The sequence below is a fragment of the Sinocyclocheilus anshuiensis genome, unplaced genomic scaffold (genome assembly GCF_001515605.1).
Source record: "Sinocyclocheilus anshuiensis isolate Anshui unplaced genomic scaffold, SAMN03320099.WGS_v1.1 scaffold2043, whole genome shotgun sequence".
Classification (NCBI taxonomy): domain Eukaryota; kingdom Metazoa; phylum Chordata; class Actinopteri; order Cypriniformes; family Cyprinidae; genus Sinocyclocheilus; species Sinocyclocheilus anshuiensis.
In genome coordinates, this window is record NW_015548419.1 from 190,661 (window position 1) to 211,405 (window position 20,745).

The 20,745-nt window shown below is 38.0% G+C and overlaps 1 protein-coding gene across 1 annotated transcript in view; it reads right to left on the reverse strand.

Moving 5' to 3' along the window:
• babam2 (BRISC and BRCA1 A complex member 2) overlaps positions 1-20,745 on the reverse strand; it is an 83,121-nt gene that overhangs the window by 31,636 nt on the left and 30,740 nt on the right. Inside the window, exons 5-6 of the mRNA XM_016444691.1 lie at positions 18,049-18,243; positions 14,102-14,176 (exon numbers count right to left, since the gene is read on the reverse strand). Of these exons, the coding sequence (XP_016300177.1) occupies positions 14,102-14,176; positions 18,049-18,243 (270 nt within the window). The remainder of the gene's footprint in view (positions 1-14,101; positions 14,177-18,048; positions 18,244-20,745) is intronic.

Here is a 20,745-nt window from a genome sequence, read left to right on the forward strand (position 1 = left end):
TGCTTTTTTTTGAACTTGTGTTGTTACAAACTATCTTTTAAGATATCCCTATTAACAAACTACATTTAGACCGCAAGTCCTATCATGCTATGGTGTTTTTATCAAGTAAGATGTTTGGGGATATTATGCCAGACAACAACATTGCATCAGGTGCGCATGTTTACAAGCTCTGTGATCAGCAAAGCTCATCATTTACAAGCTCTATGCATCCCTCCCACAGACAGCAGCAGGTGCCCGACATCCACCCTCCAGACGGCTGCAATATCTACACTACTTCAAACAGGATGCCACCCACCATTTGGAGAGTTTGGGAGCACCATTCTTCCCCTAGGGGCTATAACAGAATGGATGGGCCTTCATTAGCTGATGCAGCCCTTTACAGTGATAATAGCGAGTTTACACGCTAAGACCAGAGATTCAGCTGTGTCTGCTTGTATTTGTGGGGGGCTGAAGTCTGTGAATTTCAAGTTCAGAGCCACATGGAGACAGAATGCGGGCAGGTCTCTTTTTGATGTTTCATGCAGTTTTTAATCACTCTCTCACTCACTGCCTATTCAAAGCAGCACGGCAGCCATATGTTTATCCAAAAGATACATGTGATAGCGTCTTACCATAATGCCCTCTTAATGACAATCACATGCAAACTATTGGTTTAGTGATGCCTGCTAAGGCAAGTGTAGGCTTTCATATTGTTTATACTAAGGTTTAACCCTAAGTATTAAGATTTGCACGCATCTCATGGACAATTTAATAGGTGGAAGAAAGAAAAAAACCCCACACAGCTTTCAATGAAGGATGGACTCAGGCAAAACCTAGACACCATAATACCATGCATAGAGTCTCATAAGGTGGAATCTTTTGACTACAAATTACCTAGCAATCGAATAGCAACGTGTTATAACCACCAAGAACACTTGCATTATGTGAGCAAACACACATACCAGTCAAAAGTTTGGAGTAATTATGCATTTATTTAATAAAAAATACAGCAAAAACAGCAATACTGTGAAATTTCAGCAGCCATTATGCCAGTCTTCAGTGTCACATGATCCTTAAGAAATCATTCTAGTTCTATTATAATCATAATCACTAATATTTAGATAGGTGGAAGAAAGAAAAAAAACCCACACAGCTTTCAATGAAGGATGGACTCAGGCAAAACCTAGACACCATAATACCATGCATAGAGTCTCATAGGGTGGAATCTTTTGACTACAAATTACCTAGCAATCGAATAGCAACGTGTTATAACCACCAAGAACACTTGCATTATGTGAGCAAACACACATACCAGTCAAAAGTTTGGAGTAATTATGCATTTATTTAATAAAAAATACAGCAAAAACAGCAATACTGTGAAATTTCAGCAGCCATTATGCCAGTCTTCAGTGTCACATGATCCTTAAGAAATCATTCTAGTTCTATTATAATCATAATCACTAATATTTAGTGCTAAAGAAACATCTATCATTCAGACACTACCATTGAAACGTTTAGGGTACGTACAATTTAAATATAAATAAATAAAGAACAAGAAGAAAAGAAGAAATGTATTCAGCAAGGACACATTCAGTTGATAAAAAATGACAGTACACATTTATAATGTTACTAAAAATATATTTCTAATAAATGTTGTTTATCAAGCACTGTTTCATAATAACAAAACCATTATTTATGACTGAGCACTAATAATAACTGAGCAGGAAATGAGCATATTAGAATGATTTCTGAAGGATCATGTGCACTGAAGACTGAGGTAATGTTTCAGCTCAGTAGAAAAACTCAGCTTTACCACCACAGGAATAAATCACATTTTTAAAAATCAATTAAAATAGAAAACACATCCTTTAAATTATAATAATAGTTCACAGTATTATTGTTTTTACTGTATTTTTGATCAAACTAACGCATCCCTGGTGAGCAAAAAAAGACTTAAAAAAAAAAAAAAAAAGACTTAAAAAAAAATTGGTAGTGTACCTAAATTAATAAGTAAAATTATGGGCACTTTGTTGTATCTTATAATGGGGATATTAAAATTGCCTGAACAAGCAAGCATTAAGTATGGGATTAAAGCAAAACCTTTTACAGGGCAAGTGTCTAATGGGTGTGTACTGGGTTCAGTGGTTTGACTTGGGTTATTATGTCCAAAAGGTTTAATTAAGTGTGATTACTGTCATGGAATTATGAGACAATACACATGACAAAGCAAATGAGACAATATCAACAAATATGCTGGATTAAGTCAAAAAGATTAACTTTAACACCTAGTAATAATGCATCGCTTATGTATGACCTGGCTTTAATACTGTAGTAATCAATATACTGTAGTAGATAGAAATAGTCAATATTTATGAAGGCGACTGAGTGTAATCACAATAATCACAGCCTATTAAACCATTAATAGCATATATAAAGGTGTGGATAATGCATCTAGATCCCTGTAATGACACAAAAGTATCCTTAATTTTAAACGTATGATCACCTGGCACTTAACTCGTTCTTTACTGTGATGGCTGGCAGCCAACACCTCTACACATTTCTATGATTTTGCAACCACAAACGGCCGCTTGTGACACACACCGGATGTGTAAATGTGGAGTCAGCAAAAATGCTGTTCCTTTCCTGTATTACGGGTAAAGTTTTTGGCATACCACCCAAGGTTGGACTGCCAAGATAAAACCTTTCTATGCACTAAAACACAGAAACGATTTCAATATCTGCAGAAAATTATACAACAATAAATAAATAAAAGCAGTAACGGAGCAATAGTTCACTCAAGTATAATATTTCTGTTGTAATATATTCACCCTCATCAATTTGTTCACCTTTGTGTATTTTTCATGAAACAAAAAAGAGAATATTTAGCAAAAGGTCCTGGCTGCTCTTTTATATATTTGACCCTGGACCACAAAACCAGTCTTAAGTAGCCAACAATACGCTGAATGGGTAAAAAATGATTTTTCTTTTATGCCAAAAATCATTAGGATATTAAGTAAAGATCATGAACCATGAACATATTCTGTAAATTTCCTACCGTAAATATATCAAAACTTAATTTTTGATTAGTAACATGCATTGCTAAGGACTTAATTTGGACAACTTTAAAGGAAATTTTCTCAATATTTGGATTTTTTTGCACCCTCAGATTCCAGATTTTCAAATAGTTGCATCTCGGCCAAATATTGTCATATCCTAACAATACATCAATTGAAAGCTTATTTATTCAGCTTTCAGATCATGTATAAATCTCAATTTCAAAAAACTGACTCTTATGACTGGTTTTGTGGTCCAGGGTCACATATAACAATAGCATGGACTGGTAGGGTTGGGTACCGATATTGGCACCGGTACCTATGTAACCGGTATGTACTAGAACCAAATCAGAACGCAGATTTCGGTGCCACTCAAATGCCTGAGCGATCGATTTAAATATTTGTCCTGGTTCTCCGAAATGGACGTAAGAAGCATGGCGTCGCTAGGCAATTTTTAGCGGGGCTATAGCGATTAGCTCCAAAAACTGTACACAAATTCGTGATCACCTCAGAGTCAGTCCCCTTTAAATTTCATATGAAAACAGCGGCAGGCTTCGTCTCCTCCCCGTCTTTCAGCGCGCTCTTCAATCCGCAGACCGCGGCGGCGCAGCGGGAGCGGACTCAAACAGAAACAGAGGACACAAGGTGTGTGTTTATCGATAGATTGTTATAATATCTGTATCTGTGCAGTTCTTTGTCATAAATACAGTTTACAAAAGGTCACAAGGGAGCAATCGGTTTCCCATCTGATTCTACTGTAAAGTTTTCGCTGCATTCACCCCTCATCACACCACAGCTGTTTCCTCCAGCGAAAATATAGCTCTTAACACATATGAACGCATACTTTATAAAACGATCATGTTGCTATTTTTATTTGAAAATGTAATATTTAATATAAAACATATTACAGTGCATGTGGCATACCATAGAGTCATTCACAGAACTGATTAAATACAGTGACAGACAGCACTCAGTCAATTCACTCATTTTAACTAAATATCAGAGTGATTGACAGAGATACAGTAGAAACATTATGTGTGGTTCTGTATTAAATAATGACCCACATCGTGAAATACATTTATTAGCCTTAGAGTAAGGGAAGCACAACTCGGGAAATGAGAGCATCCGAGGAGCATGTGAATGCTATGTAAATGTATTTTAAATATTTTTAATGTTTTTCATCATTTTTTTTATGTATTTGGTGTATTTTGAGTATTTTTATGTGTGTGTTTAGGGTTGGTTGCATATTGAAGCACCACAGAATTGAACTAATTGCGCCAAGGGGATTAATAAAGCTATAAACTAAACTAAATAACTTCATGGGCCAAAATCTTTACATATTTACTTGGCTCCCATGCCAACAGACTGCTCAGATCCATTGTCTTTCCAACCAATTTGACTCTTGTTTGTGAACTTCTCCTTTGACATTTTATTTTGATCCTCAGGCCCAGCCCAACCTATAATTTGGCCTTTTAAATAGCAGCCTGATTGTTTGTCGGAGTGATGGGCTTAGCTGCTCTTTCCAGTTCTTCATCGCCTGTTGCATTAAAGATCTTCAAACCAGCAATTATCTTTCTTTTTTCCCACTTGTTTTGTTTTTTTTACTCGTCACACTCTGAATAAAAGTGATGCTAATGTCAGGGGTATCTCAGCTAAACATGAAGCAGTGGCATTCTCGAAGGTTCACAGGCTTCTGCTGAGTTTCTGCACAGATTCCGTTAGCTTTATTGCTATAAAAAGGCACAGGTGAACATTATGAATGTCAAGGGAAAGAAAAAGCAAGTCATTATTTGACGCACATTATGCCAAAGATTGTATACATTAAAGTGAGGGAGCTGGATTTTTACATCTTTTAAAGAAAATAGAAGTCATACATGCCCATGCAAAAATCTTGCAAAGGTTTGTGGGTGTTTTTGCATGTTTCTTCACATGTTGCTTGGATGTTCTCTCCTAATTGCTATGACATTCTGGTCCTTCCCTACTGACATTATTTACTAACTCACACACACAAATATTCATTATATACATATATAAATATATAAGATAGATAATGTTAGATAATATAGATAAAGATAGATCAGATAGATAAAGTATTCACATATACTACATGACTGGCTGTATAACAGTAGACAAAGCTAATGAATGCTACAAAGCTAATGAATCTGAAACCACAGATCAAACAAGCCCAAGAGATCCAGTAGAGAGGTGTTCGGCAGTTTATTTCCCCTCTTACAGATGTCTGCAGTGGCGCGGCTCTGGTTTCTGATGGCCGAGCAATGGTGGAGAAACAGTTTCAGAAGGAACCTGCAATTACTTCAAAGCTCTTAAGATTCCTTGGGCTTGAGTCAGTGTTTACTGTTGGAGTGCTCAATCCGCCTGCAAATTACGACTACTGGTGTTGGCAATGAAATGCTCTACAGTCACGCACAAAGACAGGGAGTGTCTCAAACGGGTACAGTGTTCCATATATAAGAATCTGCTTTGATCACACAGGTGCACAGTGTAATGTCTAGATATTTTCTCTTGCTTGTTTTTCCTTCTCTAGGACTAGTCCTAAACAATATTATTTGGCAGCTATACTGCATTATTTGGCAACTTGAAAGAAAAGCTGAGTAAAACACGGATATTATTGGGATGTTGATCAAGTAAACATTTGGATATGATTTCCGAGTTCCCCCAAGCCATTAAAGGTATATCACTTTTTAGGTAATACCTTTTTGTAACAAACAAATTCTGACTAAAATAATATGGAAGGGTGGAATAAATGATTTTGATTGGTTGAAAGACATTTTAAGTTTTTGATTAATTTTCTATAACTGCACAGATATGAAGCAGTTCCAAGTTTTCCCATATCATGTCGCAGTGTTCTTTTTGAACTAATAACAACATTTTGGACTTTCATAAAATCAGCAAGACTTCATTTACTTAATTTAGCCAGTTATTCTCTGCACATAATTAACTGAAACACTGGCATATATTTTTGTAGACAAGGGAAGAAAGTACACAAGGCCAATGGAGAGATAGATGCCATTTGAAGCAACTCGACTGTTGGGCAGTTAATTATACTCTGAATGTCGTCTTAATGAAGGGTGTTACAGTCATAGCCGTTGATGTCATACCACAGTCTCCTCCATAACACTCTTGTCAGATCCATTTGTCCATGTTTGCACAGCAATAGAAGGCGTGAACATGCATTTTTTTATTTTTTGAGCAAGCAAGTGAGTGAGTGAGTGGACGTGGAGTGCCAATGAGATTATGAGTGTTCTTGAGGTGGTATGGCACTGCAGTTCTGTCATCACATGACTCAAACATACTGTGTTGGGCAAACAGTTCTCCAAAAACACTGCAGCCACACTAGAGAAAAACTCGTCCTTTATCAAAGGAAGACAAGAAAGTCCTACGCATGCTTTCTCAAAGCAAAGGGGAACTTTCCAAAACATTCTCTACTTATGTGTCGCTCAGTTCTCTGATTCCAAATAGTGCATAATCCCAGGAACAGTCAGTAAATGGCAATATTTTTAACAACATCATCTTGGCAGAAATTAAGTTCTTGACGTGACCTCTTCAAGTCAGTCTGACATATCTCGACAGTGGTGCTAATACATGAGCGGATAGAGACTCCACATGCAGCGCAGAACAGATAAACAAACAAGCAGCCAAAAGCTCAGTGCTGCTGCTGGCATAAAGCTGAATGGTGGGTGTAGGCCACTGTTAAAGGGGCTTTATGTCACTCTGCTCTCTCCTAATCTGAGCTTTGCTGGAGCGAGGAGAGCCGGTCGGAGGAAACGTCAGGTGCTCAGATTGATACGCCTCTGAGAGATCACTGACAGGATGGGCACTCACCGTGTTTCATGAGTCTCAGAAAGAAATAATGACAAAAAAACAGAAAGAGAAACGGACTAAGAGAATGAACAAGGGCAAATAAATGTCTAAATGTGTCCAAACAGTTTCAGCAAGTAATTTGTCTGTCCACACTGGCAGTCAAAATGCTGTGGCATCATACAAACATCTATTTGATGTTTAAAATGCAGCTATGTGCACCAATGAGATGTCACTGTGGTTGTGGCTACTGATGGACAGAGCAATAGAAACCAATTACGGCAGACAAAAACTAAATCCATGGATAGCGATAGCTTTTGTTTGTTGCTTTATACAACCGGTGTAGGAATTTGTGATTCAGATGGCACTAATACAAAAATTAAGAATGTAACTCAAGTATGTGCTTCATTAGGATTTTTTGGTATTCAGTGTTAAACACTAGTAGTTACATACAACGTATTTGAAAATATTTAACCATTTTTGGAATTAGTGGATAACATATTGATTTCCATGTCTTCCACTCCAGTATCTCAGTGCTTGACATGCACAAGAAAGTGAGTCAATTAAATTCAGAGACCTTATAACAAAGCACGCTGAAGATGAATCATAAAAGCCCTCTACAGGAGCACATCTGATGTCAGTTGGGCAGCACAGTTCTTATGATTTCACCGTGGTGGTCTGGGGTACAATTCACATAACAGTTTGCATGCTCTGGTCACAGTTATCATAGTGTAATGTATTTCACGAAGCTCTTTTCTCCAAAATAAATTGCCTTTCGGAGAGCAGCTTGCATTCTTCACATCCCTCGCAATAATACCAAGAGTTTAATGTAATAAGATCTAGTCAGTTAACCAACTAAAATCAAAAACTGAAATGCATTATTATGAACCGCAATGACCCCAATAATACACAATTATTAACATACACAGACCGATTAGGAATTTTTTTTATAAAAGTATAAACAACAGAAGTGCAATTTACTAGACATATTTCTTATTGGGTTACATTTTCTTGTTACATGTTTTTTTTTTTTGAGGATGGGATCATGACATGCAAACTGTCCATGTTGGCATTTGGTTATCATTTACAAAGTGACACATGAATTTGGGCCAAAATGCTGTACTATAGATATAACACAGAGTTGGATTGGATGCCCAGTTTTTGACATCAACAACCAAAGATATAGAAGTAATTTTCTCCCAGAATAAAATTTACATGTCATCTACCAAGAATGGTGTTTTATTTAAAAAAAAAACTAAATAAGTGTACAATAAAAAAAAGATTATTTTTTATTTTTATGTAATATCAAACCTAAAACTGTTTTTTACCTTTAAATCATATTACGACTGACACTATTATATATAAATTGTGTAATAATACTTAAATCCTACTAGTCAGTATCTCAAGAAAACTACATCCACACCAACGGAAAAACTAAATTCCTTGGTGCTCCACCTTTTAGTTCTCAAGGTTTTAATGTCCGAGCCACACCTGAATAAATCCGATGTTGGCCTAAATGTTAATAGTGTGCTATGCCCTTTACTCGGACAATAACCTTTGGTAAAAACATGGATTTCCCGATTGCATTGCCGTAAATATTGACCTGTTTAGATATGATGTGAATATGATAGTGAATATGGACAGCGTAAAAACAAAATACAGAATTTTCTATGTAGTAATGCCTAACAATAAATGTCTAAATAATGTGTAAATAAACAGTAAATCTGTCTGTCGGAAAATCAGGTCAGAGATAGAGAAAAGAAGGAAAAATTAGTGACAAAGTCTATGATCAAAATGATAATATCAAAATCTTCACATACAGGTTTATTTTTTAAATTACACTCTGTAAGGTCCATGAGGACAACATATTAAACATATTAAACATACAGAGAACAATCTTGGTAATTTGTGCCTATGACAGAGAATGTGACGTCAACTGGTGCCCATGTGTGCTTAATGCAGCAGGGGTTTCTATGGCACTGTCATTAAAACCGATTCATTAAACCTCAAGCATTCAATCATGTTTCGAATGTCTCTCTCCTTTCTTTCTGTTTCACACCCACTTTCCATTTCTCTTGGATATGGTCAATGCTTATCCCAGTTTAAAATCAAACCATGCCCAGGGCTGCTGAACAAATGTGCATGACAGTGTTTATTAACTTCTACCCTAATGATCTTGATCTTGTATGCCGTTCATGTGCCATGGTAAAGAGAAAAACAAATCACAGAGAGGGGAAAAACATTTCCCTTGCCATTTTTTTTTTTTTGCGTTAATTGAAATAATAATCAAGATTTTAATTGGCACAGACAGCCTTGAAATTAATTGTTGGATAAGAGTTTAATGATGATGAGGTTCCATTTCTTATTATTTTTCATCTTTTTGCTTTTAAAGGGAAAACACGACGCACTTTATATGCAAAAGGTTTGTCAGACACGTCTTAAGATCTCATTGAAGGATTGAATGAAAGAATGGGAATAAGGGAATAAGGGAAGAGAACATTAAAATGAGGGCGTCTCCTGCATAAATGAGGCTGGGGAATGGAGGAGGGCAGAAAGGCACAAACCTCGGGGCCAGCTTCACCCTGGACGCACCCTGGCGACTGCCGACACTGATGTTAAGAGCACACTTATATCAAGAAGGAAAAGTACTCCGAAAATAATTAGAGTAAAGCTAATTGGCCAACTACTTAAGTTGAAGTGGCATGAGGAAGGGCAGGGAGGCTGATGAATATAATGTGGCAGTCTGAAGGTACAATAGAGAGCGGATTTACTGGAAAAAAGCAGCAGAGAATCAGCGCATTCAATAAGCCAATTTACAATGCGTAAAAAACTATGTAATAATATATAAAGCAAAATTCTTCTGGTGATAAAGCAAGGATGCCATAGTTGATGACCCCGGACAATCTCATAAATGTTCACCTTGTCTCAGGATCTTTTACTTTCAAATGCTATTTACACAGAACCAACCCAAACATACATATTAGAACATGAACTGTATTCAGTGGGATTTACTAAAAATAAAGAAGTGTGCATGCCATTCTGCGTTTAACTTGAATGATGCCCAAACGTCGTCTGTTTTAAAGCAGTTGGGTAATTCATTCATTGATTTGCTTAAATAAAGGCCTACTTTGAGTGCATGTTGACAAACCCGTTTATATTGCATTATTTTCAGTGTGCCAAGTTTAACATGGCAAGAACAGACCTAGCAAAGTATCTGGTTGCCATGATAACTTCACATGCTTGCTGCTGATCTATGTATTCATAGTAAAATCACTTAAATATGGTACACTGAGTGTGAATTGGTTGGATTTGCTAAAACGTGTAAATAAGTGTGACTGACCAAATCGACTGGCTCGGTTTGACCCACCCCGAGCTCAAATGTCAACCTACGCCCATGGTGTAGTATCAGATGGGTTATATTTTGCATGTGAATAAGCAGAGTGCTTTTTGCTTTTCACTCTTGACATGAACAAACCTGTCATCTGTGATTTGTTGTGCCTTTTCATTTTATTCCTGGTGTGAATAGGCCTGTCGTCAGTGATTCGTTTTGCTTTTCATTTCACTCTTGGTGTGAACAGGCCTGGAGACAGTGTTTTTGAACCTGATTTTAAAATAAACATGTTTACAATGTAAGCATAACATACAAGTTGTAATTACAAGATTTGTTGTACTGTGTTGCTGTTTTTTATGCTTTTCAATAAGCACCCCTTGGGGATACTAAAACCATGATAGAAACAGACCTCCATGTTTAGCTCTCACTTTAATTCTTTCCCTTTCATTTTTAATTAAAACAATCACTAATTCCACTATAGTGACTTTATTCAACAGCAACAGATTGGCCCTTTAACAACAGTCAAAAAGTAACTTGTAGACCTGGCACGTGACTCGCCAGAGTTGTCTAAAATAATCAACGGCAGTGGCGGTGGTATCCCTGAGGGCCAACGGAGCAATCCTCCTCCTCACCCGCTGCACAGGAAGTCAGGTCTCGGCTAGCGGCCCGTACGGCTCCAGTGGAGTGAGACTGATCAGGCTTGTCACGAACACAGAGCCTCAGCTCGCTTCACCGATGGCTGCGCAAACTAGGACAGCTGACATTTAGAGCTGAACGGGTACCACGCTAAACCGAGCAACAAAAGAGCAGTGAACAGTGCTCAGTCCAAATCTACTGGATTGACCTGTCTGTATTGATGGACTCTTGTTTTGTTCTGAAGCCTAAAATGAGCTTGAATTTTGAAATGTATTGAAATCAGAGCATTCCTGTTTAGAAGAGTTAGGGCTCCTACTTTGAGCTCCCACAGTCGATCCAAAAGAAGATAGACAAAACAGCAATAGCAAGTCTTTTTGTCCTTCCCAGGAAAGAATCCACTCATACCTGGTAGGATTGCTACACTAGAACATTGCCATTGTCCTCTATTTCTCGCCACCAGTGCAGACTGCTCTCATGGCAAGCCCTCGATACCCTGAGGGACACAAGTGGATTTGGGAAGGTAAACATGTCCAGGCTACTAAGATAAAACCAGCGAGATGGCACACTCCAGGCAACTATCATGCTACACGACACCAATCCTACCGATGTCTGCGAGCCAAACCTGGAGAGGTGGGGACGTCATGCGAGATTTGATGAAGATTTAAACAGTCAAAATGTCATCTAGTAGCAACTTGTTAAAGGAGCGATAAAAAGGCTCTGATGTTTGGTTAAAGGGGTCCTATTATGCTCTTTTACGAAGTCTTGATTTTGTTTTGGGGGTGTACTAGAACAGGCTCAAAAAAGCATAATATGACCCCTTTAAGAATTCATGTAATGGTAGGTACTGGACAGAAAGAAAATTATGGTAACCCCACACCAGGAAAGTTACTACATTGTCCTTTCTCCATTGCCAGCAAGTGTCTCCACCTTTATAGTGTGACACAGTCATATTATAATTAAATAAATTCTCTTCTCAGCTTAGTACTGTCAAGCGAAAGCCAATGACCACATTTACATACACCAAGGCCCATTTACCGGTTGAGCCAGGTGTGTCCTGCTCCTGGAGGCCAACGTCTTGTAGTGTTTAGCTTTAACCTGCCCCAACACACTTGCCTGCAAGATTCCAGCAATCCCGAAGACCTTTATTAGCTGTTAAAGGTGTGTTTAATTATGACTGGAGCTAAACTCTGCAGCATACTGGCCCTCCAGGCTCCAGTTTCTCAGATAGCTTGACCTTCTACAACTTATTTAGTCTTCTAGTAGCAATTATCTTAATTTGGATATGCACAGATATAAATGAATATACTGTTACGGCGACTACACACTAAAGTATTTGTCCAACAGGCAACTATAACTTTGATCAATGGGAATTTCAGACAATGGTTCAAATCAAATGTTTTATTAGAGTATGCAAGATCATTGCAGTGGATATATCTTCAAAATTCTGATTAATAGATTTCTAGTAATCAGAATATTACCTTAAAGGCCCCCCTATACTCTCTTTCTGATATAGTTTGTTCTTTGCTCAAGGGTAAACAGAAGTTTGAAATAGAAAGTTCACTGTTTGTGAACATTCCAAAGCAGGAACAGGCGGGCATTTAACTACGTGCTGCAAGCTATCCTTTCAGAAACACAACTAACACACAAAAATAATGACAGTGATGAGAAAAGCGATGTGGACATAGAGATGTGGACATGTTTGACCATATATGTATTTTGGCACTCCAGTTCATGTACCTGGCCTTTACTGTCTGACCTCAACAGACTGCATGAAGAAATAATCCTGAAAAGACTCCCCATGTCAAACAAGGAGTCCCAAAGCACACCTATACCTATGAAGTAATCTTCATTGACCAACGGCAGTTTGAACATCCCACTTGTTCATTCTTCGATTTCGCTCAAAGTATAGCATAGTTCTTTATCAGACATTAAGCATTCTTTCACATGTACATGCTGTGCCTTATCTTAAACAAGCCCCAGTATACCAAATCTGACAAATAATTCAAAATAATTCTTCACTCAGGATGCAGCGTTTTTTGACATACGGATTTGTTTTTCAACTGTAAATTGTCCAGTGAATCCCTTTGACCTTTTCTGGCTACTTTTACTTTACAAAGCCAACCAAGCAGATTTAGGTGCTAATTTACAGAGCTTTTCCATTGTACAGACGCAGACATTTCACTCACTGGCCTTTCACAAGCACCTCTTACATAGCTAAATCTTGCCGTCAGTTTCTGTGGAAAACGGTTTGTGAATGAAGCCATCTATGGCAAATGATGACAAACACTGTTGTACTAGAAAAAAAAAAAAATCTCAGCACAAGACATGCAGCTTAAACCAAGGCACTGATGACAAAATAAAACTGTAACATGCTTGAACCTGCTGATATCAAAGCAACAGTTTCACAGAAAACTGGAAACCAAATGTAACTGAAATCAGTTTGAGAGGCCTGACATATTTTTGCAGTTTTGATTTGTGCAGCTTGCAGTGAGAAATAATACAGAGCAGCTTTAACCATACATACACCACTCCTTTGAATAAGAAGAAGCCCTACAATCATATAATGAAATATAATAACATCTATCAGGGTCTTGATATGTCAAGATTCATGACAAATTAGCTGGGAATAATGACCCCCACAGTGGTGACCTTATAGACGGCCACTAACCTGTGGCTAAAGTGAGTTTCAGTGCATTATGGTCCACTGGGAGTGAACTGTACATGTCAATGCATGAGTGTAGTGTACTGCTGAGGGACTGAACGCTGAGATGGTGATGCTGATGATGGTTGCTATTTTCCGTATGTTTACCATCATTTCGTCTCTCTTGGGGAGGACAAACATGGCTCCGACTGGAAAAGGCCATAGAGCAAAGGCCTCCCGAGGCCGTACACGCCCTCTCACGCACACATGGGCACAAACATACACACGGTGGTGCGGCAAAGATGGGGAAATAGAAAAGAAAAAAAGGAAGGGAGGGTAAGACACAGGGTGACTGGAAGGAGAGGCGAGAGAGAGGGCCTGCAGACACAACACAGCTCAGAGTTGATTGGGAGTGACAGGCTGCTGATTAGTCAACTTGCAGCCTACACACACGCACAAATAAGAGCAGTGAAATGAACGCTCGCACAAGAGCGGTCTATTCTTACATGCACTTTTACATGTAACGTTTTGTGGAGACATTTTCATGCACTGATAAACAAATAAACATCCTTTCTCCGAACAAATCAGAGATATGGGGGTTTATGATCTTCTTGAGAGTGTGTATTTATGTATGTGTCTTACTTTGAGAAGATAGATGGGAATGTTGCTAAAATCCACAGGGAGTTTGAGAAGGAATCGAGCAGAAAACTCCCCTGTCTAGAAGGGAAAAAAAAACACACCATCAAACAGTGAACACACACGCACACACATTCTGTAACATTCCTCACACAGTAACCTACTTGTTAAAGGAATAATTCTGTCATTGTTTCTCATTCTCATGTTGTACCAAACCCACCTGACTTTATTTCTGCCATGGAACACAAAAGTTCAGCAATTCTAAAGAATCTCCCTGATCGCTCTTTTCCATCAAATTAAAATGAAATGGGACAGAGGCTTTCAAGCTTAATAAAAGCAGCAAAAGCCACATTAAATACACTGTTAGTCTGTCAGTCCTGCAATGGACCAGCAATGTGTCTGAGATCATAGGCTCCAGCGTCTGTGAAATCCTATACAGGACAAGCGGTTTGGAAAATGGATCGATGGATGGAAGACATACAACAGACTTTCCTATTACGAGGAATATATATTACAAAGTCAGAATCATCACAGATGAATCAGTCAAAAGTAGTTCCCAACAATTCAAATAAAAACACAAAGTCACCCAATAGCCTACAGACTATTCATAAAGCTTGTAGGCTACATTGTGAATTGTAGGCTCATTTAGAGCATTGGTAATCTGGATTTGGTAATCTGAAAAGATCTGGATCAAGGTGATCCAATCCAATCTTGCTACGAAAACCTCGCACAAAAGTAAAATGGATTGTTTGATTCAGGATAGCAAAATATGGGATTGCCAAATCTGGATATTCGGATTCAGATTCAACTTTTTGATCAACTGGGAGTCATAAGATTCAAAACTCAAGTCATTATTCACTGATAATCTGCAACTCCACCACCAGCTGTTAAAGGCAACTACTGGATCAGTAAGTGAGAAGAACCAAATTAGTTCTATTTGTGAAAGAATCATTTACATTTACATTTAATTACAAAAAACAAAAAACAAATCTGAGTCACACAATGTACTTCACAGCTGAAAATTATTTTGTTTCATAAATGATGAACTTTCAACTGTTAATAACTAAATCATTTAATTACAAAAAACAAAAAACAAATCTGAGTCACACAATGTACTTCACAGCTGAAAATGATTTTGTTTCATAAATGATGAACTTTCAACTGTTAATAACTAAATTGAATCAACACTGAACTAAACTGAGCTGAAAAATAACACTATTGTATTTTGCAGAGCTGCTTTACTGCTGAAATTGAATTTGTTTAATAATTTATTAATTTTGCAACGATAACTGTAATTTTCCAGTGTATTACTATGAAGCTTTTTTGAAATAATCTGCATTGTATAAGGTGCTTTATAAATAAATGTAACATGACTTGACTGCTGTCATTGCAAATGATTAAATATACAAATCAGAAATCACTACTTCTGTGGCAACGAGACCTAGGGTGGATATCATGTTTTTCAGTGAATCAAGGCTTAAATTAGTCTGTTTGTCACACAAATCCTTTAACTATATTTCTGTTAAAGGAACGACATTAAAGGAACTCATATTTTTAACATTGTATTGTATGTCCCTTTCGAGGTGGTGTGCGTATTTAGGGATGGTTGGGTCGGTACCCTCAATGTACTGATACATTTGCCATGCCACTACTGTCAAGGTATCATTTTGATTCAATTTAAAATGGAAGTGAAGTACATATTTAGCAACACATGTGACAGTGCAATGCTGTGCTCCCAGAGTGTTCACTTCAAATTCTCTTCAAATGTCCTCTAGAGTAAGTAGGCCATGGTCATATTCACTTTTAAGTATAATTCGCTGCATGACTCCTTGTTTACATTCATATCATATACATAACTTGGGTTACATCATTTTAAGATTACTCAAACATTTCCTAATCACAGTCTGTTATCCCACAGACCACAGTTCACCACATCCCTTTAAAGATCGAAGCCCATGAAGCAACATACTCACGCCCACAGCCCAACACACTACACTCTTCCCAAAAACACGACCATATTACGGAACCCCGTGTGCCCATTTGTGAGGGAGTGTTTGTTAGTTTTTGCACGTTTTGTGCAATTCGATTTGCACTTTATCGAGAACCCACTGGCCTGTGTGTGGGCATTGTTAATCCTTTTGATCTTTTATTTAAAAAAAAAATCACAAAAATCTAACCTTTCATTGGATAATAAGAATTTAAAATGGGGGGAAATATCATTCATCTTATATGAAATAAATGTTTTTCTCTAATTCACATTGGCCACAATTAACGGCACCCTTTTATTCAATACTTTTTGAAACCTCCATTTGCCAGTTTAACAGCTCTAAATTTTCTCCTATAATGCCTGAAGAGGTTAGAGAGCACCTGACAAGAGATCAGAGACAAATCCTTCATCCAGAATCAGAATCCTTCAGATACACAGCTTCTCCTCTTCAGTTCACCACACTCATTTTCTATAGGGTTCAGCTCAGAGGACTGGGATGGCCAGAGCAGAAGCTTGGTTTTGTGCTCAGTGACCCATTTTTGTGTTGTTTTTGAGGTTTGTGTTTGGATTATTGTACAGTTAGAAGATCTAAACATGGTCCATTATAAGATTTCTATACAGAGTCAGTCACTTGTTGGTATACTGTTGGTATTTGATAGAATCCATGATGCCATGCATCTGAACAAGATGTCCAGGACCTCCAGCAGAAATATTTTTGGATGAGCTAGGAGAATTTTTCTTGAAACCCTCTCAAACAACATGTGGTGAAGTAGGTGCTGTTTGACAATTATTTTTTTAAGGTTTTCTGACCCCGAGGCTCAACTATTTTCTGCAATTCTCCAGCTTTGGTCCTTGGAGAGTCTTTAGCCACTCAAACTCTTCTTCTCACCGTGCATTAGGACGATATAGACACACGTCCTCTTCCAGGCAGTTTCGTAACATATTCTGTTGATTGGAAATTCTTAATTATTGCCCTGATGGTGGAAATGGGAATTTTCACTGCTCTAGCTCTTTTCTTAAAGCCACTTCACTAATTTGTGAAGCTCAATTATCAATTTGGCCTTTGTTTTCCCTCCTATTTATATTCCCGTGAAACAGGATGTTCATAATCACCCTGGAGTGCTCGAAATTGTGAATATGAATGGCAATATACTTCAGAGATATTTTACTCATAAGAATTTCTAGGGGTGCCAATAATTGTGTCCAATGTGTATTTGAGAAAAACATTTATTTCATAATGATATTTCCCCCCATTTTAAATTCTTATTATCCAATGAAAGGTTAGATTTTTGTGAATTTTTTTAATAAAAGATCAAAAGGATTAACAATGCAGATTAATTTTCACAGTCTTCTTTGATCATATTTACCAAGGGTGCCGATATTTTTGGCCATGACTGTACATAAAGTTGTTGGTTCAAACCCCAAATGGGATGAACCATCAGCAGTTACCAATGTGCAGTTACCGTGAATAAAACACCTAATTTCAAGTTGTTCCAGGAATTATGTCTCTGTAACTCCCAGTAGCACTGTGTAAAAGTGTCAGCTAAATAACAAATCAGTACTGGTGATTAGAGAATTACAAAGGTGGACTTACCACTTCAGTCAATTAGTTCATGAAATTTCATTAAGAGAAGGTCAGTTTACTGGAGTTAAGTGATCCAGTGCTCCAAATATATGCTTTAGTAAAAGTAGGCGGTGTGATGTTTTATATATTAAATAACCATCTAAAGTCAAATTTTTTTGATAATTTAGTGAATTGAATACTTTATTCTATCCATCCAGGATGATTCCCTGCTTTTGGTCTGAGACACAGGGATAGGCTCCAGCATCCCCTTGACCCTACATAGGACAAGTGGTTTGGAGAATGGACGCATGCATAAATCGATAAGTGTTTATCAAAATCTCACTGAATGGAAACATTTGACTGTTATGTTAATGGAAGTATAAGGTGAAGCAGCACTGGTACCCAGCTGTTCTTGAGGCCAGCGTAGATCTCCATACTGCGTCCATAGTTGGGGTCTTCCAGCAGGCTGTCATATTCGAAGAGCAGGCGGGAGCTGTCACGAAGCCGCTGGCACTGGTACTGATGGTACTGCTGCAACAGCTCTTTCACCAGCTGCAGGAGACACTCCGGTTTACCCGCATCCCATGACGCCAAGTGCTGCCGGAGGAGAGAGAGAGAAAGAGAGTGGGAGTCAGCATTTTATCACAAAAAAATAAGAAAAAAAGTCAGTTGGGAAAACAGAAACATCTAGTACTTTTTAGCCCAGTTTTTTTTTTTTTCGTGAAGCAAAAATATTAAAAAATAAATAAATAAAAACACCCATATTGCATGAAAATTAATAGCTTGAAAGGTTAAAGTTACCATGAAAATCCATTCAGAACTTTTTATTTCTGTAACATAATATATATTTCAGAGTCTCATTAAGGCTATTTAAAAGAAAAATGTATGGTAGGGTAATTGTTTTTATCCATCAGGAATTGATTGTAAAGAAGTGGTCATTCAATATCTGAATGGACCTAAACTTGAATGCAAACATAAAACACTGTCAGCACCCATTGGTTGAAACTTAAGTGGCCTTGGTAACATCAGTTGAATAGGAAAGTCATTTCAGAGGAACAGGAATGTGTATTACGAATGCAAATATGGTCAATTTGAATTCATGATGACTTTAAAGGTAAAGTATGAGTTTTCTGTGCCACAAAACAGAAATAAAGACTGTTTTATAATGACTGTTTTGAAACAAAGAGGTTTACTAAAAATTCCCCATCTGCCATGGTTCAAAGTAATAGCCCTGCCCCATCCCATGTCATTGGTTGAGACCACTTGATGGCAGGGCCGTCAAAAAAAACTACAAAAAAAAAAAACAAGTTAGGTGGCATTTCATATTTTTTTTTATAAAAGACTCAGGAAACTTTTTGTTGTTGTTGTTGTTTTAATAATGATGTACACAGATAAATAATTTATAATAAACATTGTAAAATTCCATAAAAAAATAAGAACTGTCAGTTTTGATTTCATGGCGACTTCAAACAAGTAGTATTCAAACTTTTGAGGGAAATAACCTGAATACATGTGCCATGCTTTTGGCCTATAACAATAAAAAGTCTCAGAGTACAACATGTTGCTAGAACCTTAAACAAGCTTTTTGAATCATCAGGTTATCAAAAATCCTCTTTGAATTATTAATTTTGAGCCAGATATGATGCAAGAGTGTTTCATATGGAACACACGTTAAATACAGAGCTCAGACTGCATAAAAACTTCAGAGACTTTTAGAGATAAGGATAAAACAAAAGGACTGATGCAATTAAAGGCAGGTGGCAGTTTCTAAAGTGCTGAACTGGGGCCTTATCACCCTTTATTGTCAAAATGTCAACTTGATGTGGTGGTTTCCGCGCCTTTGCACTCCCCCTCTCAACCATCTTGAGGCAAATGGTAACACCACAGGATATCCTGCACCGGCGGGGACACTTTCATCCCCTAACTCTACATATCCCAAGTCTAGAAGCCAAAAGACGATAAATTCCAGCTCCATTTCTTGCTAAGGCAATGTGCCACAAAGCATGGGAAATTAAGCCACTGAAAAAGAGGAAACACTGTTCTTGCACAGTTCTCAGATAAGACAGTACAAGACCTTGAGTCTGTGCCATATGTTTAATGCATGCAGGGAACAATGGTTTGGTAAGAAAGCTAGATTTTTGAAAAGGTTCAGACGGCAACCGAGCACAGGCTATTTCCAGTCTCTCTTACTGCAAACACACTGCTATTAGGGAAAGAAGTGAGTTGAGTGGGTGTATGCCCATCACAGAGTTTGCATTGCCGTGTTCTTGCGGGCTGCGTGAGCGGGAAAAGGCCTGCATGCCAACACGGTCTACTTGCCTTTCCTCCTCTCCTCCTACAGGCTGACCTCATTTGCATAGGTGATCCCAATTTGCATGAGTTTCCCTGACTGGAGCAGTGCACAGGTATGCAAATTCAGAGCGAGGGGGCAAAAACCAAATTGCCACCTTTTCACGAAGTGCTCCACCATTCTTTTCACTGGCCTAATTCCACCCAACAGCCAGTTCTGTCTCCGAGGCCCAATTGCTCGTTGATGCGTGATACGTACGCAAGTTGAAATGTAATTTTAGTGACACTGACTGAAAATAAAATGCAGAATCTACATTTTTGCAAGCAAGTAAATAAACATTACATGTATCGCACTTAAAGAACATCTCTGGCTCTCGGCTCCTTGTCAAGGGTTAAGAATAAGACAAACAAATAAGTATTCCTGTCATTGCAAGGCACAAACAAACACAGGCTGTGTTACAATGAGTTTGTCACACGCTGTCTTGGATTTTTAAATGATGGCAATGCAATTTCGGCTTGATTTTCATCGCTCCCATGAATCATTACATCTACAAGCCTGATTGAGTCACATACGAGCAGAAGAGAAGAGAGGGGACAGAGCATGCCGTCTGTCCACTGAGGCACACATTACACAACTTATTAACAGCACAGCCCACAGCATACAGCTGAGCTTGTTACATTTCTTGGATCAAATCAAAGCGTCTTTTCGTAGTTGATGGAAAAGAAGGGAAAAATGGAAAAGGAAAGATAAGAGATGAGCTCTTCACCCGTGACCGGGAATGATGATCAGGGAAAGAGTGTTTGCAGGGC